We start from the raw sequence: 27,186 nt of genomic DNA on the forward strand, positions 1-27,186 counted from the left end.
ATGTTCATAATAATACTACGATACAAAAATATGGCTTTCAATTTTTTGTATCATGAAATGGAGCTTTGCATGACGTGGCATGTTAGATTACTTCCACGTGGACATGTTTATAATATGTGTGTCTTCATGCTGGGTAACCAAACTGATTGACCTTTGGTATTTTATTAGTTTGGTTGGTTGGACAATATTAGAGGCTGCCATTTCTGTTCTATATGTTGAGTTTTCTTTTAGAGTAGAGAATCGATGCGTGCACATGATGTTTTAAATTAATGAGTTATGTATGTTTAGATTTTTATTAATGTTTAAATGATTAGTTATGAGGAATAAGAATGTTTTGCTTTTCATATATGTAATTGAAGTTTATCCAGATGTTGCCTTCTCTTGTCAAGTCAAACTTTACTTAATTATTTTAGCATGTTGATATGGTTGTCAAAATTAAATAGTTGAACAAATCACTTCATTTACTTTCTATATATTATTGTTAAATTCATCCACAAATGTAGTATTTATTAATTGATCGGCTCGAATTGTAAGACTATTTTTTTTACTCAATAGTGATGACATTGATATGTAGTTCCACATCCAGAAATTTTATTTACCGAGTACAAAAGTAAAAAAAGAAGCATAATTGTAAAAATTTATAAAAAATAGATTAAATTGTAAGACAATTGAGGAGCATCTGCTCCTGATCTCCAACTAGGTCCACCATTGCTCAAAAACTATTCAAAGGTTCTAAACAAATTAATGATAATATATTTTAATAAGGTAACAAGAATTGTTAAATAACAAGTTCATTTAATAATATATTGTGCATTATATCAGAATTGCCAATTCATTGGCTCATTCCCTTACTAAGTCAACTCTTTTTTATAGAGTACAAAAATGTGATAACTTGGTCTATTGATCTTAGTATGACCTTAGACTATCTTGTTAGCTTGTATTATGCTTTGATTTATTTAGCCTTTGAATGAATTTCTCTTTCTATTATTAAAAAAAGAGTATGTATAAATTGGATTAAAAATAAAAAAGAAAAGAAAAGTTTTTTGTATAAATCTCAAGGAAAAAATATTTTTTAATTATAAATATTGTTTAGAAAATATTTTTTTTCTCACTGAGATGGGGTGTATAATTATACACTAAACGATATGTCGTTTACAGGAAAAATCATTTATTCGAAGTCTACATGGAAAACGACATCGAAATTGACTTGAGCTTAAGCTTTCACCTGCCGTTTTATATTTAGACTTGGACTGAAAGAAAAGGTGAAAACGACATGTTGCTTTTTTACTCAAACGACGGCCTCCGGCACCGATCATCGTTGTGGGACTTTACATAATAAGGAAAAAAAAAGAATAAAGGTAACAAACATATAAGGAAAATTCGGTCAATTTTTGTTACCCAAAATCTGAGCACAGTGCCATAGTCGACGGTGCTCTTACTGTCCCGGACCTCAATTCCATGGTTTTCCCTATCCTCAACACTCAAGAGAGAGGTTTCTTTTTCTTTTTCTTTCACTTTCTCGTTTTATTGTAATTAACTCCATTTCCATGGTCTTCTTCTTCGAACCCTAACCGACTGCAAAGGAGGGAACGCCGGTGAAAAACAAGAGCCGATGGAGTCATCGTCTCCGGCGGAGTCGATGATCCTTCTAGAAGATTTTGGTCAAAAGGTTGACCTTACTCGGCGAATCCGAGAGGTTCTGGTGAACTATCCAGAGGGGACGACGGTGCTCAAGGAGCTTATTCAGAACGCCGATGATGCCGGAGCCACCAAAGTTTGCCTTTGCCTGGATCGTAGAGACCATGGCTCAGACTCATTGCTTTCCCAGACTTTGTCTCAGTGGCAGGGTCCTTCGCTTTTGGCTTACAACGATGCCGTCTTTACCGAGGACGATTTCGTTAGTATTTCGAGGATCGGTGGGAGTACTAAACACAGCCAGGCTTGGAAGACTGGCCGATTTGGGTAATTTCTCCACTGTTTTCGATACCCTGCATTGAGAATGGCGTTGTTGTGGTTTGAGAAATGTAATATGAATTATAAATATATAAAGTGTTCGATTACTTGGTTTTCAGAATGTGATATGTATTGTTCCGTTTTGTTCATTGTTTATTTATTTATTTGAAGTTACACGTGATAAAAGGAAAACCAGAAAATGATTTTTCCACTGTCTATGATATTATGTGAGTGTTTAATCTATTTACATATAGAATCTTTTCAATTTGATGATTCTTGTTTTGTTTGAGAACTTGTGGATGGTGCATTATGGTTTTAGTGGGTTTTGAGGAATGGTGGAACAAAGAGAATGTAATGGAGAATGTGGACTTTTGGATGAAGAATGAAGAAGTGGTGAGTAAAGAATTTGTCGTTGAACAGAAACTGGAGGTTGGTTGGATTGGGACTAGGACCGGGACTGCAAATAATGGCGGAAGAATGCCGAATTCACAGAAACTAATAAGGTTGTGGAGTATTTTAGAGCATCATATTCACAAAGGTGTAGTCTGTAGACAAAGTGGAGTTTAAAGGTTTTGATTCGTATTATGTTCTAAAGACTTAAAAAGAAAATTTGCTGGTTCAAAAGAAAGCTTGTGGAAGAAGAAACTAGGCGATAAGTATTTGATAGTGGCAGGGAAACAATTAATTCTCTATGTCAATGTTTGGATATAATATACAAATAGTACACTTCCAATTTCGATCTTCAAAAACTTAGTAACTTATTCTTAAATAAATTGTCTTAATTTTGGACTTGGGTTATCTTTCATGTACAAAGTTAATTGGTCAAACATGTAGTAAACTTAATTCATAAATTAATGAAAGAAGATGGAGAAACTGATGAGAGGAAAGGGTTTCTTGTAAAATATAAATAGTTGTTTTGTACTTTTTGATACTAATGGAGATTGTTCTTAGTGATGCGTGGGTGGTAAATATGGTGCAACATGAGATGAACTTATTGTTGAATTTTCTTTATGTAGACATCTCACACACACACACATATATGAGTTTTTATTTATTTATATTCTGGACCTATCAATCATCATAATGCGCAGTTTGTTTTGATTTAATAATTATAAATGATGGATGTTTATCTGACCAAGTTCCTGGATTTGTTGTTTATGTACTTGTTTTTTTAAGACTAAAATTTAGTGTTTGCCTTTTAGGGTTGGCTTCAACTCAGTGTACCATTTAACAGATTTGCCGTCTTTTGTGAGTGGAAACTATGTTGTATTATTCGATCCTCAGGGAATATATCTTCCTAACGTGTCTGCATCCAATCCTGGCAAACGAATTGATTTTGTTAGTTCTTCAGCCATCTCGGTGTACAGAGATCAATTTTTTCCATATTGTGCTTTTGGATGTGACATGACAAGTCCTTTTGCGGGAACACTATTCCGTTTCCCGCTGAGGAATGCAGATCAGGCTGCTGGAAGTAAGCTATCAAGGCAGGCATATCTGGAGGATGACATTTCTTCCATGTTTCTTCAGCTTTATGAGGAGGGAGTATTCACATTACTTTTTCTAAAGAGTGTATTATGTGTTGAAATGTATGTATGGGATGCTAAGGAGCCTCAACCTAGAAAGCTTTACTCATGTTGTGTTACTCCAGCGAATCATGATATTATTTGGCATCGACAAACAGTACTGAGGTTGTCAAAGTCGATCAATTCTACAGATACTGAAATGGACTGCTATTCATTGAACTTCTCGAGGGAGGCAGTAACTGGGAACCTTACTGAGAAGAAGGTGGATTCTTTTTATATTGTACAAACAATGGCATCAACATCCAGTAGGATTGGTTCTTTTGCTGCCACTGCTTCTAAAGAATATGATATTCACTTGCTGCCATGGGCATCAGTTGCAGCATGCACGTCTGATATTTCATTGCAGGTAATCAACAATTTTTAACAATTCATCAAATTTTCAACGTTTAGGTATTATTTCTATATTTTAAGCATGATGGAACAAGCTTCATGTTATGCATCTCATTGGAACTGAAATATAAATAATTGGCTATATTGTTATTCTATATTCTACTGCGTGTTTGCAATTAGGTATTTATGTTATATTGTCTAATTATGACTAATGTGAATTTTATTTTTAAAAAAATCATAGGGTAGTAATGTTAGGATCTTATTATCTTATTGAATTGATGTCTTATTGTCAAATCTATTTCAGACACACATCAGACATATTTCATGGAAATATATAATATATAATATGTATTGTTTTTTTGGGGTTTCTTGCATATCATGATTCATATTGTTGCATGTAGAGTATATAAAAAAGTTAAGAGCTATTATCTAAATTTAAACATATTATTTCATTGTAGTTTCAAACCCTACAGTTCTTTAGTTTGATGTTTAACAGGATGATGATGGTCTTAGGATTGGTCGGGCTTTCTGTTTTCTTCCTTTGCCTGTAAGAACTGGTTTGTCTGTGCAAGTTAATGGATACTTTGAGGTTGCATCAAACCGTCGTGGCATCTGGTATGGAGAAGACATGGACAGAGGTGGAAAAATTCGTTCAGTTTGGAACAGGCTCCTTTTAGAAGATGTTGTAGCTCCAAGTTTTAGACAACTACTGCTTGGTGTACAAGGATTGCTGGATTCCAAAAAAATGTACTACTCTTTGTGGCCTACTGGTTCTTTTGAAGAGCCATGGAACATTTTGGTTGAGCAGGTGTATGCAAATATTTCTGATGCTCCTGTACTGTATTCAGATCTTGGGGGTGGGAAATGGGTTTCACCAATTGATGCTTTTCTGCACGATGAAGAATTTTCTAAAAGTAAGGAACTCGGTGATGCTCTAATGCATCTAGGAATGCCCATTGTGCGTTTGCCGTCCTTTTTATTTAACATGCTTTTGAAATGTGCCTCTACATTTCAGCAGAAGGTTGTCACTCCTGATACAGCGCGTCATTTTCTTAGAGAATGCAAATCTCTGTCAACTTTGAGTAAATCTTACAAGCTTGTGTTGCTGGGATATTGTCTCGAAGACTTGGTTGACATAGATGTTGGTACACATGCCTCTAACTTGCCTCTGCTTCCATTGGCAAATGGTGATTTTGGATTATTCTTCGAAGCCTCAAAAGGACTTTCCTATTTTATATGTAATGAGTTAGAGTATATGTTGCTTCAACCAATACACGATAGAGTTATTGACCGGAATATTCCTTCTAACTTAATGAGTAGACTTGCTGCTATTGCAAAGTCATTGAAGGCAAACCTTTGTATTTTCAATGTCCATTACCTGCTTCAGTTTTTCCCAAGGTTCGTACCTGCTGAATGGAAGTATGAGAACAAAGTTTCTTGGGATCCAGATACTTGTGAACATCCGACCTCTGCATGGGTAATGCTATTTTGGCAGTATCTGAAAAACCATTGTGAAGAGTTATCATTGTTCAGCGATTGGCCCATCTTGCCATCCATATCTGGGCATCTTTATAGAACCTCTAAACAATCAAAAATGATTAATGCAGAAAAGCTTTTGAAGAAGATACGAGACATACTCATTAAAATTGGATGCAAGATACTAAATCCTGATTATGGAATTGATCACTCAAACTTATCTGATTATGTAAATGATAGTAATGGTGTATGTATTTTGGAATCCATTTATGATGTTGTGACCTCAGGTGGTGGTGTAATACCCACATTTTTTAACAATTTGAATGCAGAAGAGAGGGATGAACTTCGAGGATTTCTTCTTGATTCAAAGTGGTATTATAGCGATTCGATGAATGGGTCTGACATAAGAAATTGCAAAAGGCTGCCTATTTTTAAAGTTCATGCTGTGGGGTCTACTCCAGAGTTTAACTTTTCTGATCTTGAAAGTTCACAAAAGTACTTACCTCCAGCAGATATTCCTGAGTGCTTTTTGGGAGATGACTTCATTATCAGCACTTCAAATAGTGAGGAAGAGATTTTGTTAAGATATTTTGGCATTGGGAGAATGGGGAAGGCACATTTCTACAAGAAATATGTGTTAAATAGAATTTCGGAGTTGGAATCTGAAGTTCGTGACCAAGTTATTCTTTCTATATTGCAAAATTTACCACAATTGTGCATCGAGGACGTATCTTTCAGGGATTGTTTGAGAAGCTTGGAATTTGTTCCAACCCATAGTGGCGCTGTTAAGCGTCCAAATATGTTGTATGATCCACGTATCGAAGAATTATTTGCATTACTAGAAGACTCTGATAGTTTCCCTTATGGTATTTTCCAAGAATCTCACATTTTGGACATGCTACAAGGTTTAGGCCTTAGAACATCAGTTTCCCACGAGACAATTATACATAGTGCTCGACAAGTAGAACAATTAATGCACAAGGATCAGCAACGAGCATATTCAAGAGGCAAGGTTCTTTTGTCCTACTTAGAAGTGAATGCAATAAAGTGGATACCTGATACAATGGATGGTGAACAAGGTAAAGTGAATAAAATGTTCTCCCGAGCTGCTTATATATTCAGACCTTCCAACTTAAAATCCAACCTAGAAAAGTTCTGGAATGATCTAAGGTTGATAAGTTGGTGTCCTGTATTAGTTCATGCTCCATTTCAAGCTTTACCATGGCCTATAGTTTCATCCATGGTTGCTCCTCCAAAGCTTGTGAGGCTGCAAACGGACTTGTGGCTTGTTTCAGCAAGTATGCGGATACTTGATGGAGAGTGTTCGTCCACTGCATTATCATATTGCTTGGGATGGTCAATTCCACCAGGTGGAAGCGTAATTGCTGCTCAACTACTTGAGCTTGGAAAAAATAATGAGATTGTGAATGATCAGGTACTGCGGCAGGAATTAGCTTTGGCAATGCCAAGGATTTATGCAATACTAACAAGCTTGATTGGCTCAGATGAGATGGACATTGTTAAGGCAGTACTTGAAGGTTGTCGATGGATTTGGGTTGGTGATGGATTTGCAACTGCTGATGAGGTTGTCCTGGATGGTCCTCTTCACTTGGCTCCTTATATTCGTGTTATACCAATTGATTTAGCAGTTTTCAAGGAGTTATTTTCTGAACTTGGCATCCGACAATTCTTGAAGTCCACTGATTTTGGTGATATTTTATGTAGAATGGCTGTGAAGAAAGATTCATCTCCTCTTGATGCACACGAACTTAGGGCAGCCATATTAATTGTACAGCATCTTGCTGAAGTTCCGTTGCATGAACAAAAAGTAAAGATTTATTTACCTGATGTATCGTGCAGACTATTTCCTGCTGGTGACTTGGTTTATAATGATGCACCGTGGTTGCTTGGCTCAGAGGATCCTGATAATCTTTTTAATGTTACATCTACAGTGGCCTTGAATGCACAGAAAACAGTTCAGAAATTTGTGCACGGGAACATATCTAATGATGTTGCAGAAAAACTTGGTGTCTGCTCGCTTCGCAGGATTTTATTAGCTGAAAGTGCTGATTCAGTAAATTTGAGTTTATCTGGGGCTGCTGAAGCTTTTGGTCAGCATGAGGCCCTTACAACTAGACTTAAACACATTCTTGAAATGTATGCAGATGGCCCTGGGATTCTGTATGAGCTTGTGCAAAATGCGGAGGATGCAGGTGCTTCTGAAGTGAGCTTTCTTTTGGATAAAACTCAATATGGGACTTCTTCTATTCTTTCTCCTGAAATGGCAGATTGGCAAGGTCCTGCATTGTACTGTTTCAATAATTCTGTATTCACTCCCCAAGACCTTTATGCAATCTCGCGTATTGGCCAAGAAAGTAAACTAGAGAAGCCTTTTGCAATTGGAAGATTTGGTCTAGGTTTTAACTGTGTGTATCATTTTACAGACATTCCCACGTTTGTTTCTGGTGAAAACATTGTAATGTTTGATCCTCACGCTTGTCATTTGCCTGGAATATCTCCATCTCATCCTGGTCTACGTATTAAATTTGCGGGAAGAAAGATTTTGGAACAATTTCCTGACCAATTTTCTCCATTCTTACACTTTGGCTGTGACTTGCAGCATCCATTTCCCGGAACCCTCTTTCGGTTTCCCCTCAGGAGTGCAAACGTTGCTGCTAGAAGCCAAATAAAGAAAGAAGGATATGCACCTGAAGATGTTGTTTCATTGTTTGCTTCTTTCTCTCAAGTTGTTTCTGATGCCTTACTTTTTCTGGGAAATGTGAAAACTGTATCTGTTTTTGTCAAGGAAGGAAGTGGACAAGAAATGCAGCTTTTACATCGTGTGCAGAAACATTGCATTAGAGAGTCTCAAATGGATTCCAATTCGCCACAGGGTATGTTTAGCTTTCTTGACGGGAGTCACCGCAGTGGAATGGATAAAAATCAGTTCTTTCAAAAATTAAACAAAGTAACAGAAAAGGACTTGCCATATAGATGTCAAAAGATTGTAATAAAAGAGGAAAGTTCATCTGGTAATTTATCACACTGTTGGGTAACCTCTGAATGCCTAGGTAGAGGGCCAGCAAAGAATATGTCTGCACAGTCGAATGACAAATCAAATGCTTTTATCCCTTGGGCATCGGTTGCTGCATATTTACATTCTGTCAATGTTGATGGTGAACATATGAGTACTACAGATTTGTTTCAAGTTCCGACGGATTCCATTCAAGATAGGAAAGATTTTCAAGGCCGTGCTTTTTGCTTTCTGCCGCTGCCAATGAATACTGGTCTTCCAGCTCACGTTAATGCATATTTTGAATTGTCGTCAAATAGAAGAGACATTTGGTTTGGTAATGACATGGCTGGGGGTGGCAAAAAGCGCTCAGATTGGAATCTCTACTTGCTTGAACATGTTGTAGCCCCAGCTTATGGGCGCATGCTAGAGAAAATTGCATTGGATATTGGTCCATCTGATTTTTTCTTTTCATTTTGGCCTAAAACAATAGGATTACAACCTTGGGCATCAGTTGTCTGGAAGCTCTATATATTCATTGCAGATTTCAGTTTACGAGTATTGTACACAAAAGCTAGAGGGGGCCAATGGATTTCAACCAAACATGCTATATTTCCTGATTTTATGTTTAACAAAGCACAACAGCTCACTGAAGTACTATCAGACACTGGTTTACCTCTTGTTACTGTTTTAAAGCCAATTGTTGAAATATTTATGGAGGTGTGCCCGTCATTGCATTTCCTAACACCTCAATTATTACGAACTTTGTTGATTCGAAAGCGACGTGAATTCAAGGACAGAAATGCTATGATCTTGACCCTTGAATATTGCTTACTTGACTTAAAAGTGCCAATTGAACCTACTTGTTTGTATGGTTTGCCTTTGCTTCCCCTCGCTGATGGTTCATTTACAATATTTGACATGAAGGGGGCTGGTGAAAGAATATACATTGCACAGGGAGAAGAGTATGGGCTCCTCAAGGTTTCGATTCCAAATCAACTTGTGGACAATGAGATCCCAGAAGAAGTTTATGGGAAAGTATGCGACATAGCTCTAAGAGAGGATTCAAATATTTCTTTTTTATCATACCATTTACTCGAGAAACTCCTTTTCAAATTACTACCGGCAGAGTGGCAACATGCAAAACAGGTGACTTGGGTTCCTGGTGCTCAAGGTCAACCAAGTTTGGAATGGTTAAGACTTCTATGGGACTATCTCAATTCTTCACATGCCGATCTGTCACTTTTTTCCAAGTGGCCCTTGTTACCTGTTGGGAACAATTGTCTCTTGCAGCTAGTTGAAAATTCACATGTGATTAGAGATGATGCATGGAGTGAGAACATGGCTTCTTTATTGCTGAAGATAGGATGTCTTTTCTTAAGGTCTGACCTCCCAGTAGACCATCCACAATTGGAAAATTTTGTTCAGCCACCTACAGTGACGGGTATATTAAATGCACTTTTTGCTGTTGCTGGTAAATTAGAGAACATTGAGGAGCTTTTCCAAGATGCATCTGAAGCTGAGCTCCATGAACTTCGAAGTTTCATTCTCCAGTCCAAGTGGTTTTTGGAAGGGCAAGTGGGAAAACTACATGTCGACATCATCAAACACCTACCAATATTTGAATCGTATAGAAGTAGAAAACTTGTAAGTTTGAGCAATCCTATCAAGTGGCTAAAACCTTATGGTGTTCGAGAGGATCTCTTAGATGATGATTTTGTTCGCACAGACTCAGAGAAAGAAAATATTATTTTGAGAAAGTATTTAGATATAGGAGAACCTACCAAGGTAGAATTTTACAAGAATCATGTCCTGAATTGCATGTCAAAATTCTTCTCGCAAAGTGAAGTCCTTTCAGTTATTTTGCATGAGTTGAAGCTTCTAGTGGAAGAGGATATTTCTGTTAAATCTTCATTTTCTACAGTAGCTTTTGTTTTGGCAGCTGATGGGTCTTGGCAGCAGCCGTCCAGGTACAACTTATGCAGTTTCTGTGATTTCCAGTACTGTAGAAGATTTTGGTTTATTGTAATTTATTATAAATTACTGTTTTTTATATTTTGGCGCTTGATCACAATTTTTTCCATGCATTATTCGAGTCATAACTTGAAATTTCTAGTTAAGTGTGATTTGGTTTTCTCCCGCTAGTAAAGAATAGAGAGGAGGGAAAAGAAACTAAGTAGTGATTGCCGATTGTCGTATATATTTTAACGAATCCTTCATGAACAAGTCAACCTACACTTTATATTCTCTTTGATCTGCAATTACATGACATATGATACAGCGTCTCTTGTAATACCTTTCTCTTTTCAGGCTGTATGATCCACGAAGACCTGAGCTGCAAATGGTACTACACAATAAAGTCTTTTTCCCCTCTGAAATTTTTTCGGATACTGTTACTTTGGATACTTTAGTTATCTTTGGTCTTAGAAGAACTCTTGGCTTTACTGGTTTGCTTGACTGTGCCAGATCAGTTTCTCTGTTCCAGGATTCTAGACAATCTGAGACATCAAATTATGGGAGGAATTTACTTGTTTGTATGGATGCCCTATCACTTAAGCTGTCAAATCAGATAGAAGGAAATTTTAATGAATCACATGATACCAGCATAAATAATAATTTTAGTGCTGAAGGTGATGATATTGCACAGGTTTCATCTCCTAACAGAGAGAAGAACTGTCTGATAGATGATCTAAACATTGGCTCGTTAATTGGCGAAACTGATGATAAACCAGAAGAAGAATTTTGGTCTGAAATAAGAGAAATTGCTTGGTGTCCAGTTTGTGCTGATCCACCTATAGAAGGACTCCCATGGTTGAAATCTACTTGTCAAGTAGCACCACCAAGCCTAGTGAGACCTAAGTCACAGATGTGGATGGTGTCCCATTCAATGCATATATTAGACGGTGAATGCCACTCACTGTACTTACAACTTAAGCTTGGTTGGACAGATCAGATCAACATAGATCTTTTATTTACTCAGTTGATTGGGCTCTCTACATTCTATGGCCAACTCAAGCTAACCTCGGTTCCACGAGTTGTTGTTGATGCTGAGTTACAAAAGGGAATTCCATCTTTGTATTTGAAGATGCAGGAATATGTTGGTACCAATGAGTTCAATGAGCGTAAATCAGCACTTGATGGTATTTCTTGGGTTTGGATTGGGGATGATTTTGTAAGCTCAGATGCCCTCGCATTTGATTCCCCTGTGAAATTCTCTCCATATTTGTATGTTGTTCCTTCTGAACTATCAGATTTTAGAAACCTACTCTTGGAATTAGGTGTTGGGCTGAGTTTTGATGTTTCAGACTACTTGCGTGTATTGCAACGGTTACAAAGTGATGTGAAAGGATTTCCATTGTCAACAGATCAGTTAAGTTTTGTCCACTGCATCCTTGATGCTGTAGCAGATTGTTGTTTAGATAAGAAATTGTCTGAGATTTCTAGCACTCCACTCCTAATTCCAGATTTTTCTGGAGCTTTAATTCATATAACAAATCTTGTGTATAATGATGCTCCGTGGATGGACAACAATACTCCAGTTGGAAAGCGCTTTGTTCATCCAAGTGTTAGTAATGATTTGGCGAATAGGTTGGGGGTACAATCACTCCGATGCATCTCTTTAGTGGATGAAGAAATGACTAAAGACCTTCCTTGCATGGACTATGCTAGAATTAATGAGTTGTTGGCTTTGTATGGGGACAGTGATCTTTTATTTTTTGATCTGCTTGAGTTGGCAGATAGTTGCAAAGCCAAGAAGCTACACCTAATCTTTGACAAGAGGGAACATCCTCGTCAGTCTTTACTACAACACAATTTAGGTAACTTATACATTGCACAAAATGTGGTGTCACGCTTTTGCTGTTAGTTGATTATGAATTTGTAGTGAAATTGAGCGCAATTTACATTTTCTTTTTGCTACTTCTCTACGTCCTCTTTTTTTTTTTAAGAAACAGGTTTGAGCAATGTAAGCATTATTATTTTGTTGAATTACTGTCACTTCATTATAAATTGTCTGTTCTACAGGTGATTTTCAAGGGCCTGCTCTAGTGGCTGTTTTGGAAGGGACCATTTTGAGCAGAGAGGAAGTTAGTAGTCTCCAGTTTCTACCTCCATGGAGATTACGAGGGAATACTCTTAACTATGGTTTGGGTTTACTTAGCTGCTATTTTGTCAGTGATCTTCTGTCAATGGTTTCTGGTGGCTATTTTTACATATTTGATCCTTGTGGTTCAGCATTTTCTGTTCCTCCATCTCGTTCTCCGGCTGCCAAAGTGTTTTCTTTGACAGGTACTTTTTTCATACCTTGTTTGATTGCATTATAGTGTACATTTTGCTTCCTTTTCTATTTGGAACTTGGATTCTGAAACAAGGAAGATGTCCCTTTCTTAATTGCCACAGATGGTTCAATGATCAGATTAATTGTGTGAAATAATTAAAGGATCCAATTAATGTTATGATATTTATTCTTCTGCCTCATTTCCCAGCGTCACCCCCTGTACTGTATAGTTGTATGTGCATTAAGAAACCTGTGTTGCACTTTTACATTCAATGACCCTCCTTCAACATGTTACACTAAAAAACTAGGCTGCTGCATTTTCAGGTACAAACTTGGTTGACCGGTTCCATGATCAATTCAGTCCTATGCTTCTTGGTCAAAATACACTATGGTCATCATCAGATTCAACGATTATTCGAATGCCATTATCATCAGATTGTCTAAAAGATGGAATTGAGCTTGGGCTAAGAAGAATAAAGCAGATAAATGACAGATTTTTGGAGCAAGGGTCTAGAACACTTCTATTCTTGAAGTCAGTTATGCAGGTATTGTAAGTGTTGAATGTTTCTCTCCATGCTGCTAGGTCTCAACAAATTCTGTAACTCTACAAATATGGTGCTGAAAGCCCAAAAATATTTTCTTGACAAATCAAAAGTTTTTAATAAGAGAAAAGTGAACATAATTGATGGTTCAAGCTATAATGTGATCATGTGATGGGCTCTTTTAGTTGGAAAAACTCTTTATTCAGTGTTGTTTAGATTTGTCCAGTCCCCTCAGCTTGTGTATTTTTATATATATATTATGTTTTTTTTTACGTGTGGATACCTTGTCGTCTTCTTCTCATGTGTTCCTCAGTTTTTTTTCCTAAGTTTTGTTTCTTTTAAAAGAAGTGAACAGTCATTCATTGCCTCCTGGATGTAAAATTGGGAACCTTGCGATTGATAAATTTAACTGTGAGGAAGCTGCCACTTTTAGGTGGACAGTATGTGTATTTACTATTTATTGTTTTATAAACTGAAGTTGAAGTTTACTTCAGTTTCCTATGTTTCTATTTCTGTTTCTTTTTCTCTTGAAAAATATTAAGAAGCTATGGTTTTAGAGAAAAATGAAGTTATAAAACAAAATAGAAACTAACATATTCATGAGTTCACCCACTATGATGCACAGTATTGATCAACAAGAGATGAAAGGAAATCATTTCTAATCAGTTACTGTTAAAATAATTTTATTAGTGAATTTGATGATGGCTAACATTTGTAGTTTAAATATTATCAGGTTTCACTCTTGACATGGGAGGAAGAAGGTCACAAGCCATGTGAAGATTTTTCAATTTGCATTGATCCTTCATCTGCTATCATGAGAAATCCTTTTTCTGAAAAAAAGTGGAGGAAGTTCCAAATTTCTAGGTTATTTAGTAGCTCAAATGCTGCAATAAAATTGAATGTAATAGATGTGACCACTAAACAAGGAGAAACCAGTTTTATGGATCAATGGCTTGTTGTGCTCACCCTGGGGTCTGGGCAAACTAGAAACATGGCTCTTGATAGGTAGGTTGAGAAACTTCCAATATTTTGTGGATTTGAAAAATGGCTTCATATGCATGATTCTTTATCTCAATTAATTTGGTAATTTTTCTTGGAATTTACATTACTTGATTTAAGGGGTTTTTGGTGATACAACATGCTTAGAAACAGAATGGTTGCTTAGCTAAGCAATAAAGATACCAGGTTATGCAAGATTCAATTTTCTGACAACGAAAGTAGTTTGTATTTATAAATCATCTTTGACTAAATGATCATTTATGCCATAAATGTTCTACTTGCCTCTGTAAGATTGTTGGTTTTCTAATTCTTAGCATGCATAGTATGAAAAATTTAGGAAGGAAAGGAACAAAAGTATTTTTTTTTTGTTTTTTACTTTATTTTTTAGGAAAGTCTTCATTAGTTCCCATAATTTTCTTGAGTTCAATTTGATGTTGATTGAAGAATTTGTTTACATGATTGATTATGGTAATGATTTTTTTTATTTTCCTAATGCATGCTTCTCTTCCAGCTATCATTTGCTCTTTGTTTGTGTATTCCATCTTTCTATTGGATATGATTCTGGTTGACCTTCCCCACAATATGTACTAATTAATCTGCATATTCTCTAGCTGTGTTTGCTCACATTGTTTTAATACTTTCAGGCGGTATCTGGCATACAACTTGGCACCTATTGGCGGAGTGGCAGCACATATATCCCGGAATGGCAACCCTGTTGATTTTTGTGTAATGAGTTCTCTGATGTCCCCTCTTTCTCTTTCTGGTGGCATAAAGTTGCCTGTCACCATACTGGGATGTTTCTTGCTTTGTCATAATGGCGGTCGTCATCTCTTCAAATACCAAGACCGAGAAGCCTCCACAGAAGCATGGACTGATGCTGGTAACCAATTAATCGAAGCTTGGAACACAGAGTTGATGTCTTGTGTTCGCGATTCATATATTGAGTTAATATTAGAGATCCAGAGGTTAAGACGAGAGCATTCAAGTTCTGCATTTGAGTCAACAGGACGAACACTCAGCCTATTGTTGAAAGCTTATGGGGATCAGATTTATAACTTTTGGCCAAGGAGTTACAGCCATGATTTGATCAGTCAACCTGGCGATGGTAATAATTTAATTCCAGCACAAGTTCTTAAGGCAGATTGGGATTGCATAATTGAGCAGGTAATAAAGCCTTTCTATGCTCGTGCTGTTGACCTTCCTCTATGGAAACTATACTCAGGAAATCTAGTCAAGGCTGAAGAAGGTATGTTTCTTTCACAACCGGGTAATGGTGTAGGAGGTAATCTTCTTCCAGCAACTGTCTGTGGCTTTGTAAAGGAGCATTACCCGGTATTTTCGGTACCATGGGAGTTGGTGACAGAAATCCAAGCTGTGGGGACGCCTATACGAGAAGTAAAACCTAAAATGGTTCGAGATCTTCTAAGAGTTTCTAAAACATCTATTGTTCTACGATCAGTTGATACATATCTAGATGTTCTTGAGTACTGTTTATCTGATATTCAAATTGGGGAATCATCCATTTCAATTGGACATTCTTCATTTTACAGTGAGGATCATGTTGTTGGGAGTACTTCTGCTTCTGTTACGGGCACCAATAATCGTAATCTTCCTGCACTGTCCACCCATAATGCAAACAGTTCAGGAGATGCCATTGAAATGGTGACAAGTTTGGGGAAGGCATTATTTGATTTTGGCCGGGGAGTTGTGGAGGATATTGGTAGGACTGGAGGGCCCTTAACTCACAGGAGAACTGATGCTGGCAATAGTTGCAACAGTTTCGGAGGGGATCAGAACCTTATCTTAGTTGCAAATGAACTCAAAGGTGTACCTTGTCCAACTGCAACAAACCATTTAACAAAGTTGGGGATTGCTGAACTTTGGGTAGGGAATCAAGAGCAACAACTACTGATGAAACCTTTAGGTGCGAAGTTTATGCACCCTAAAGTGCTGGACAGATCAACCTTGGCTGACATTTTCTCAAATGGCTTGATGCAAACATTACTGAAACTGCAAAACTTCTCTCTTCAGTTACTTGCTAGTCATATGAGACTAGTTTTTCATGAAAAGTGGGTGAGTCATGTGATGGGCCCAAATATTGCTCCTTGGTTTTCATGGGAGAATTCATCAGGTTCAGGAGGTGAAGAAGGTCCGTCATCTGAATGGATAAGGCTCTTCTGGAAAAACTTTACTGGCTCTTTGGATGACCTCCAACTTTTTTCAGACTGGCCAATAATTCCTGCTTTCCTTGGTAGACCAATCCTCTGCCGTGTTAGGGAGCGTAACTTGGTATTTGTTCCACCTGCTCTTACTGATTTTGGCTCTGGAGAAGGTGCCTTGGACACAAATGCTACAGAAAGTAGTGTTGCTTCTGACTCTGAATCAGTTCAATCTTATATTTCAGCTTTTGAAGTGGCCAAAACCAGATACCCTTGGTTGTTACCATTTTTGAATCAATGCAACATCCCAATTTTTGATGTTGCGTTCATGGACTGTGCTGCTCCATGCAATTGCTTACCAACTTCCAGCCAATCATTGGGTCAAGTTATTGCTTCAAAGCTGGTTGCAGCTAAAGATGCTGGTTATTTTCCTGAATTATCGTCCTTTGCAGCCTCAAGTAGAGATGAACTTCTTGCACTTTTTGCTAATGATTACTGGTCTAATGGTTCTAATTACAGAAGGGAGGAACTTGAGGTTTTGCGTTCTCTTTCTATATATAAAACAGTTGTAGGGTCATACACAAGATTGCAAGGAAATGCTCACTGTATTATCTCTTCAAACTCTTTTCTCAAACCACATGATGAGCAATGCCTTTCTTATTCCACAGACTCCATGGAATTTTCTTTACTTCAAGCACTTGGAGTTTCTGAATTGCATGATCAACAGATTTTACTTCGATTTGGGTTGCCTGGGTTTGAAAACAAACCTGAGTCTGAACAGGAAGACATACTAATATATTTATTTACAAATTGGCATGATATTCAACTAGATTCTTCTTTAGTTGAAGCTTTAAAGGAAACTAAATTTGTCAGGAATGCTGATGAATTTTGCATGGATCTATCTAAGCCTAAAGAATTGTTTGATCTTGGTGATTCTTTATTAACATCTGTTTTCTCTGGTGAGAGAAAAAAATTTCCTGGTGAAAGGTTTGGTACAGATGGTTGGCTCCATATTTTAAGAAAAGTTGGGCTTCGAACTACTACAGAAGCAGATGTTATACTGGAATGTGCGAAAAGAATGGAGTTCCTTGGAAGTGAATGCATGAAATCTGATGATTTAGATGATTTTGACAACTCAACTGGCTCACAGGCTGAAGTTTCAATGGAAATATGGACATTAGCTAGTTCAGTTATCGAAACAATTTTATCAAATTTTGCTGTCCTATATGGCAATAATTTCTGTACTCACCTTGGCAAGATTGCATGCGTACCTGCTGAATTTGGCTTTCCAGATGTTGGTGGCAGGAAGGGTGGCAAGAGAGTGCTCACTTCGTATAGTGAAGCTATTCTGTCAAAGGATTGGCCCCTGGCTTGGAGTTGTGCTCCTATTATTTCGAGGAAAACTTTGGTACCTCCTCAGTACTCTTGGGGTTCACTCCCGCTGAGAAGCCCTCCTGCTTTTTCAACCGTCTTAAAACATTTGCAGGTAACTCTTGGGCCTATTTTAAGATCATACAAGAATATGAAGGTTAATGCATGAAATTAACTTGCATAATTGTGTTATAGGTTATCGGAAAGAATGGCGGTGAAGACACACTTGCTCATTGGCCAACTACATCAGGCATGATGACCATTGATGAAGCTTCTTGTGAAGTTCTGAAGTATCTGGATCAGATTTGGGGTTCTCTCTCTACTTCAGGTAGGTGTCAATCCCTTCTCATTTATTTACCTGCACGAAACATAATTACACATGGATGTAAGAATGCAACATTCTTACTAAACTCAGGTCTTATGGCATCATATGGTCTAAGGTCTTAATTAGGGAAATGACTTACAGATTTTGCATTTTTTGGTATGCAGATATAAAAGAATTGGAGAAAGTGCCTTTTATCCCTGCTGCAAATGGGACACGCTTGGTTATAGCAAATCTACTATTTGCACGCCTGTCAATTAACTTGTCTCCATTTGCTTTTGAACTTCCTACCCCGTATCTTCCTTTCGTGAAGGTTCTTAAAGATTTGCGACTACAAGACACATTATCAGTTGCATCTTCCAAGGATCTTCTTTTGAATCTTCAGAGTGCTTGTGGGTATCAGAGGTTAAACCCAAATGAACTTCGTGCAGTGTTTGAAATTTTATATTTTATCTGTGATGGGGCTGATGGGTCCCAATGGACGTCAGAAGCAATAGTTCCAGATGATGGCTGCAGACTAGTTCATGCAAAATCTTGTGTATATATTGACTCCTATGGCTCCCGCTTTGTCAAAAGCATTGAGACTTCAAGAATCAGATTTATTCACCCTGATCTGCCAGAGAGATTATGTATAGTTCTGGGGATTAAAAAGTTGTCTGATGTAGTAACAGAGGTAACTTTATTCTAAAACTTCTTTGTTTTTGTTTATGTTTATACTATATTTATGAGTATGTATATATTTGTGCAAATATTTAACAAGAGAGAATTTTTTAAGTTTTTTGCTTAAATATATGTATATATTTCTTAACATAAGTCTTTGCTTCAATATTAATTGTGGTCTCAGGAATTAGTTCACGAGGAGCATTTACAAACACTTGAATGTATTGGCTCAGTTACACTCTTAGCCATCAGAGAAAAACTGTTAAACAGATCATTTCAGGGTGCTGTTTGGACTGTTGTAAACAGCATGGCCAGTTACATTCCTGCACTAAATAATGTAGTTTTGGAGACCATACAAAATTCATTAGAATCTGTTGCAGGAAAATTGCAGTTTGTTAAGTGCCTTCATACTCGTTTCTTGTTGCTTCCAAATTCTATAGAAATTACTCGTGCAGCTAATGCATCTATTATCCCAGAGTGTGCTGCTGGATCCCATAATCAAAGACTTTATTTTGTTGACCGATCTAAAACCCGTATTGTAGTTGCTGAACCACCAGAATTTCTTTCAATTTTTGATGTTATTGCAAACGTTGTTAGCCAGGTTTTAGGTTCCCCTATTCCATTGCCCATCGGAGCTTTATTTGTCTGTCCTGGAGGCTCTGAAACTGCAATTGTTGATATTTTGAAACTCCGTTCTGACAAAAATGAAATGGAAGCTTCAGGTGGAAGAAATAGTTTGATAGGGAAAGATATACTGCCCCAAGATACTCTTCAAGTACAATTTCATCCACTAAGACCATTTTATGCTGGAGAAATAGTGGCATGGCGGTCTCAAAATGGAGAAAAGCTCAAATATGGTAGGGTCCCTGAGGATGTTAGACCATCAGCAGGACAAGCACTACACAGATTCAAGGTGGAAACCTCACCTGGTGAAATGCAGCCACTTCTCTCTTCACAAGTTTTGTCGTTCAGAAGCACATCGATGGGCAGTGAGACCACAGTAATGTTGCCGGATGACAGTCACACAGCTCATGGCATAGGTCATATTGATGCTCCAGAAACCTCTGGAAGAGTCAAAGCAAGATCATCCCAGGTTTGGGCTTCTCTACTCTCCGTACATGGCTGTCGGTTTCAGATGTTGTCAATCTTTTTCTTTTTGTTCTTTCTTTCATTTTTGGGTTGTGTTTCATTGTTTGTTTCTTCGTTTATATTTTATGATCATTTTACTTATAATATCTATGAAGTAATACCATTATACAGGGGTGGTGTATTTTATTGTTGTGATGATTAAATATTTTCATTAGTACTTTGTGGTTGAAATCTTAAAAAGTTCTGATAATATGGTAGCTTCGTATTGATTCATATGGTCAAGCATCAAACTGAAAACACTTTTCATCATGGGCAGCTTCAACATGGTAATGGACTCCAGTATGGTCGAGTGTCGGCTGCCGAACTGGTGCAGGCAGTAGATGAGATGCTTTCTGCAGTCGGGATCCATATGGATGCTGAGAAGCAGTTGCTACTACAAAAAACAATAACACTTCAAGAACAGCTAAAGGATTCAGAGACAGCACTTTTACTTGAGCAGGTTAGTGCTGTTAGTAAGCTCTATGCTATTAGTTGCCCATTCATGCTAAACTCCTGGGAATATTGATAGACTTGGGGGCTGTTTGGTACGAGGGGTTCAAAGTAATTTAATGGAAAAGTTAAATGAGATAATATGATTGTCTGGAATCATGGGAATGTTAGATAACAGTTGCAGATAAAAATATTATAATTTGTCATATTTATTTAATTATATGTGGGTCCCACATGTTTATAATAGATGGGAATCTAATACCCGCTTATAGAATAAAGTAAATGACGTAGAATTCACTTTCCTAGACTTTATTAAAAACCAAAACTTATAATATTTTGAGATTCTCGTTTTCTGGCCCCTTAACTGGTATGTAGCTATGGCTAAAATAACTGGTTAAGTTACTTGGGTTCATTCAAGTAAAAGTGTTGGGTTTGTGAACAAATTTGCAGGAAAAGGCTGATGTAGCAGCAAAGGAAGCTGATACGGCAAAGGCAGCATGGGTTTGTCGAGTGTGCTTGACGGCTGAAGTTGATATGACAATGGTGCCTTGTGGGCATGTGCTTTGTAGGAGATGCTCTTCAGCTGTTTCTAGGTGTCCATTCTGTCGGCTGCAGGTCTCAAGAACTATGAGGATTTATAGGCCATGAAATTGAAAATACATTCTCTTTCGGTTTTTTGATCAAAAGTGGCAAAAGAGGTTTATTCAACATGTACATTCTACCACTCTGATGAGATGATACGAGGATAATCATATCATCATGCAACCCAAATTGCCTTCCCTCAGAAACTCTTGATTGAATTGTACATTAATTGAATCTGCTACAATTTTATTTGTTGTGTACAGATATAGATATAGCCGTTGAAAATAGATAGTGTGTAAATATTCATTGCTTTTTATATAAAGTAATTCCTTGGTTGCTTTCCTTCTCTTCAATATATTTTTTCAATAGAAGATTCTTCTTAGGCAGATTTCAACAAATAAAATATTTTGAATTTATAATAGTGATTGAAAAAGGGAATGAAAAATCATTACATTTGTAATGATTTCTTTTCCCAACAATTGGATCTTATTTGTTGAATTTATAATAAGAAAAAAAAATCATGTTTTAATAATTAATTTCCCCCCCTAATTCCTCCCCTAATAAGTTAAAATTTGAAAATAAAAGGAAAAAAAATCACCATTTGAATTTTTCTTTTAATAAATGACAAAGTAGAGATTGTAATTTTTGGATAACTCTGCTTTGAATATTGTTCCTTCTATATAAAAATAGCTAAAAATCAAATTCTTAAAATTAATTTCTCATTTATGTATCTTTTAAAAGGAATAATCATTCATTTTTAATACATTAAATTATTACCTTTGTTACTATATGATATAATTCCCCCCCTTTTTTTGTACTTATTTGGTAGGGGAAATTTCATTATTTATGTCTAATAATGCTTAATATTACCAAAAAATCCCAACACTAATAATATTTTCAATTTAATGTTAAATATTCCTCTCATACCCAAAATACCCCTCCCATTATATCAAAAAATCACAAAACCTTCTCTTCCACTCTCCTCCCTCTCTCTCATTCTCACGAAATCATCCATAAAACCTACAGTTTTGTATAATTTTCTTGTCAAAATCATTGTTAGCCATCTCCATTGTCTATGTGAAGTCGTTAATATCAAATGCAACATCTATTTTGAGAGTTTTTGGAGGAGAAAAACCATGGGTAATAAGATTTTACATTTTATGTGTTGGGTATTATTTGTTTACATTTTTTTGGCTATTTTGAACAGATCTGAGGCTATATTGGTGTATTTTTCGGGATTTTTTTAGAGATTCCGCGATCTGTGTATTTCTGGGTTTTCTGCAACTTTTTTGCTCGATAGCAGCTCGATAACGGTTCGATATAAGCTCGATGGTATGTAGAAGAAGGTCTTGTAAGAGCTCGATGTGAGCTCGATTATAGCTCGATAGTTTTGGGTTTTAGTGCTCGATTGTGCTCGATTGTGCTCGATGGAAACTCGATAAGGGTTCGATTGGACCCTACAATATTTGAGCTCGATAGGTTTAGGTTTTCTCGATATGAGCTCAATAGGAGCTCGATAGGGTTCGATGGAGGTTTTGGTTAGGTTTTATGTTCGGTTTTGAGAAATGGTAGTTCGATGCTAACTCGATCAGAGCTCGATGCGAACTCGATAAAACTCGATGTTAGCTCGATAAAGCTCGATAATGTTCTTTTTTAATGTATTTCTGAAAAAGATGACAGTTTTCCTGACAATGTTAATGTTTTTTTTTCCAACACAGGCTCTATTGTCTACGTTTTTGTATCCTACAATGGTGTTTGGGAATTACAAGGGAATAAGTGGATTTTCAAGGACCCTCAATGCATGGTGATACCGATGGAGGATACTGTAACGTACTTGCAACTTCTTGACATATTGCACAAGGAACTTAAAGTTGATAAACAGATGTATGAGTTGAAATTGGAGTTTCCTTACACTTGCGGCAACCAACCGTTTACACCCGTTCATGTTGAAAGTGATCTTGGTGTCCGTGCATTCTTAGGAGTAACATCTAAAGAAAGGTTGGCCTTGTGTGTCACTCCTATTAAAAAGATTGTCATTGCAGACCCATATTCCACTCCCGGACCTGAGGGAGCAGCCAGTACTTTAGGATTTCCTATTGGTGACCTGAGGGACAACCAGTATGAGTACAACCCCTATGTGAATGATGATCTGGTAGCTGAACACAATGAGGACTTAGGAGACAATTCAGTGGAAGATGATCTATTAGTTGAACATTTGCAAGTAGAAGAAGCACAAGAACAACCAATACGTCATATTGCACGGACGAACCCACCAAGTCAAGGACGTCGAACACCTGGCACCAGCTCTAGTCGTCCTGGTGGAACAGAATATAACTATACAGGGAACATTTCAATATGTTCAACAGAAGATCACAGAAAATAGAGTGCTCCCATGTTTACAAAAGAAGATATCATAGCTTGTAGTCATTCTGAATCACCCTCATCCGGTGTAGCGTTGGGGGAATTACATCTTGGGAAGACATTTGAGAACAAGATGGAATTGAAAACCAAAGCGGCTCTCTTTGCAATGAAGAATAATTTTGAGTTTATGGTTAAGAAGTCTGGTACTGATGTGTTGTATATCACCTGCAAGGATCCTGATTGTGGTTGGAGAATAAGAGGGAAAAAAGTAGCGCGATCGGAGATGTTTGAGATCACTGTTTATAATAGTGTACATACTTGCTCACTAGAATTGCGACAAAAAGACCACCGTCAAGCAGCACCTTCTGTCATTGGGCACCTTATCAAGAACAAATATGTTACTGATGGCACTAGCTATCCACCAAACAGCATAAAGGAGGATATGAAGAATAATTTTGGGATTGATATGAGTTATATGAAGGCTTGGAGATGCAGAGAGAAGGCACTCGGTTATGTCAGGGGGACACCTGAAGAATCATACTCCAAGTTACCTTCTTACCTGTACATGCTGCAGCAAAAGAATCCAGGTACAATTACTGATTTTGTCACAGATGACGGTCGCTTTCTTTACTGTTTCTTCTCACTCGGAGTTTGTAGAATGGGATTTACATCATGTCGTCCTGTTATATGTGTGGACGGCACTTTCTTGAAGTCAAGGTACGGTGGCCACATGTTGTGTGCTGTCGCATTGGATGCGAATAACCACATTTATCCAATTGCATTCGCGATTGTTGACAGTGAGAATCATGCTTCTTGGAAGTATTTCATGATGAAATTGAAGGAAGCCATTGGAGTTGTTGATAATCTGTCTTTTGTATCAGACAGGCATGCTAGCATTATTCATGCTCTTGAGTTAGTCTTCCCTGATGCCTACCACGGCGCATGCTACCATCACATAAGTATGAATGTAATTGCTAAGTTCAAGACCGATCATTGTCACAAGGAGATGTGGAATGCGGCATATGTTAGGAAAAATAATATTGCCTCAATGGAAATGGTAAGATAATGTTACAACTCTATGCAAAATATTACAATGGACAAGATTGATTAAATAAAGTGTTACAACTCTATAACTGAAAATACAAATAAAACAAAGGAAATGAAGAAGACGATGAAGAAGAAGAGAATAGTAAAGTACAACTCAAAACAAAAGTTACAAGTAAAATAAAGTGTTTGGACCAAATGAAGAGATTACAACTCTTAAACAAAATATACAAGTAAATAAAACAAGAGAATAAGAAGAAGAACAATGGAATAAAAGGAAGAACATAAACCACAAACAAACTCTCACTTACACAACCTAAGTGAAGAGGATTGGGGATCACCAACTTGAACAAGGTTTAAAACCTTTGTCCAAAAGCTTATTTCCCCCTAACTCAAGCACTAAGGGATCTCTCTCAGATTTTGGAAATGCTTTCTGGAATAATCAAGCATCAAGGTGTTTCTAGCCAAGTGCTCTAGTGGATAGAAATGGTGTGTCTTACAAGTGAGCATTAGGCTCCTATTTATAGAGTTTAGAGACACCCTTTGAATTTCAAATTCCACCAACCCCCATGGCTGTTACCAATGATAAATTGGGTGTTTTATGGAATTAAAATAGAGATTTGGGAGTTACTTGGCTGTTGGAAACGTTCAAAATTGGATAAAAACCGACTTAGTATGAATCTGTCAGCCACTAGCGCCGCGGCGCTTGTTTCAAGCGCCGCGGCCCTTGGTCAGTTTCAGCAACCAATTTTTAAGTTTTTTCCAAAACGTTCCAATTTATTCCCACTTGATTTTGTAACTTCCATACACAATATGAGAGTTAAAATCACATCTCTATCAGCCATTTCTCATATGGCTTTAAGAAATTCATCTCAATATTGTGTAACAACAAATCTACACAATAATGGGTGATATTTAGGAGTTACAAATTTGTGATGAATTTGTAACACCAAATATGTTACATGTTTGGATATTTCACATATATCCAAATAATGTAACTCTCTATTATATGTTACAATATGTGACACTCCATGTCACATTTATTTAATCTAAAACATTATATTATAAAATAATATAATATTACATTATATTATAAAATAATATAACAGCATATGCATTTCGGAATTCAAAATTTCACAGGTTCTTCAACAATATAAAGCAAATGGATCCTGTCATAGCTCAATAACTCGAGGGTATTGGCTTCGATAAGTGGACTCGTGCGTACTTTCCTGGGAATCGATACAATGTAATGACAAGCAACTACGCTGAAAGTTTCAACAACAAAACCAGAGACGCAAGAACCTTCCCAGTCACTACTTTTGTGGAATTCATTCGTTTCACAATTCAGTCATGGTTTGCCGCGCGTCGTGAGGAGTTAGAGAAGTGCACATCCAAATTAGCAACAATATATGAGAAAGATGTCTCAGGCATTGCGGATGATGCAAGGTACTTGACAGTTCATCCTCTTGGACAGTTTGAATTTCATGTGGTAGACCCAGAAGGTGATGGTGAGGTGAATTTGATGACCAAATCATGCTCTTGTGGTCAGTTTCAAGTAATGGGTTACCCTTGTGTTCATGGTGTGGCTGCGGCCATGTTGCGCAGTGTCAACATTTACTCACTGTGTTCACCATATTACACTACTGAGATGTGGAGGGAGTCTTACAAAGAAAAAATTTACCCAACTGGCAACGAGGATGATTGGGAAGTTCCCGAGAACATAGAGAAAATGCAAGTTGGGGTTCCCGTTGAAAAACAACCAGTTGGTCGACCGAAGAAGAATAAGGTGGGAAGAAGAAAGACAAACCGCACTCCATCGAATTGAGAAATCATTCGCAAAGAGCGCAAGTGTAGCATGTGTGGTGGTCTTGGCCACAACAGGGCTACATGCAAAGCTAGGCTTTAAACTATTTTTTCCCATTTGAACTTGTTGTATTAATAAACTCTTTTTATTTGATTTTTCTTAAAAGTTATATTAATGGTTCGATATGAAAATGATATTGCTTGATATTAGCTCTATAACAGCCCATGAAAGTTATAAAAAAATGATAACAGTTCGAAACTGTACATGTAAAGACCCCGTATACAAGATTATCATGAAGGTAACAAATTTCTCATATATTGAATAACAGTTCGATATAGCTTGATTGTAACGCCCTGGCTACCCCAGAACAGTTACGGTGAACGGTGGACCGGAAATTTGACTCGTTACCTGAGTCCTTTGGTCAAAAACGTGCTCTAAGTGTAATTAACAGGTTAATGTATAAAACCAATAAAAAGGAAATGGAGATTTTATTACAAACTGCTCTGCAGAGCTAAACAAAATATTTACAAGTGGTTCTCAGTACAAAATGGTCATTACAGTTTTAAATTTACAATCCCGCCGATCTAAGCGGCAAAAGTAGGGTAAACCCCCTAGTTCCTCTGAGAACACTTTGACCGTGGTGGTCAAGCGGCCGCATATGTACACACCACCACATCAGCTCTCCACTCAAGGCTAGGTGAGTTTTTCTTTCCCTTTACCTGCACCATATAGCACCCATGAGCTAAAGCCCAGCAAGAAAACACAACACTTCTCATAAACATTATCAAATGATTATCATTATAATCATACTGAACATAAAGCTTTCAACAAGCAAATGAACATCACATGATTTTAGCGGGAGAGTGGCTGCTAGGTAAGCCACTAGCCTCCAGGCTCTCTTCTCTAGCGGGAGAGTGGCTGCTAGGTAAGCCACCAGCCTCCAAGCTCTGTTTGTTCATCGACCCTCAGGGTCGGTCAGGCATTAATGCTCCTTGAGTCATTCAATGCTAATAGTCGATTAGATCTAATCTCTGTTGGCTTGCGTGAACCACGCTAAGTCCATCCTTGACTAATAAGTCAGCGCTAAGTGACCAGTGTCCAGTATCACCGCCGAACTTGACTAATAAGTCACA

At 37.3% G+C, this 27,186-nt stretch overlaps 1 protein-coding gene across 1 annotated transcript; it reads left to right on the plus strand.

Moving 5' to 3' along the window:
- Window positions 1-1,327: 1,327 nt before the first annotated feature.
- Window positions 1,328-21,183, plus strand: LOC133796505 (uncharacterized). Its single transcript, XM_062234044.1, has 13 exons — window positions 1,328-1,962; window positions 3,156-3,882; window positions 4,363-10,325; window positions 10,666-12,173; window positions 12,379-12,642; window positions 12,956-13,176; window positions 13,907-14,178; window positions 14,817-17,817; window positions 17,898-18,030; window positions 18,192-18,697; window positions 18,869-19,777; window positions 20,090-20,272; window positions 20,713-21,183. The coding sequence occupies exons 1-13, from the start codon at window positions 1,613-1,615 to the stop codon at window positions 20,908-20,910; spliced, it is 14,235 nt and encodes a 4,744-aa protein (XP_062090028.1). The 5' UTR covers window positions 1,328-1,612; the 3' UTR covers window positions 20,911-21,183.
- The last annotated feature ends 6,003 nt before the right edge of the window (window positions 21,184-27,186 follow it).

This window comes from Humulus lupulus, chromosome 8 (assembly GCF_963169125.1).
Source record: "Humulus lupulus chromosome 8, drHumLupu1.1, whole genome shotgun sequence".
NCBI classification, from domain to species: Eukaryota; Viridiplantae; Streptophyta; class Magnoliopsida; order Rosales; family Cannabaceae; genus Humulus; species Humulus lupulus.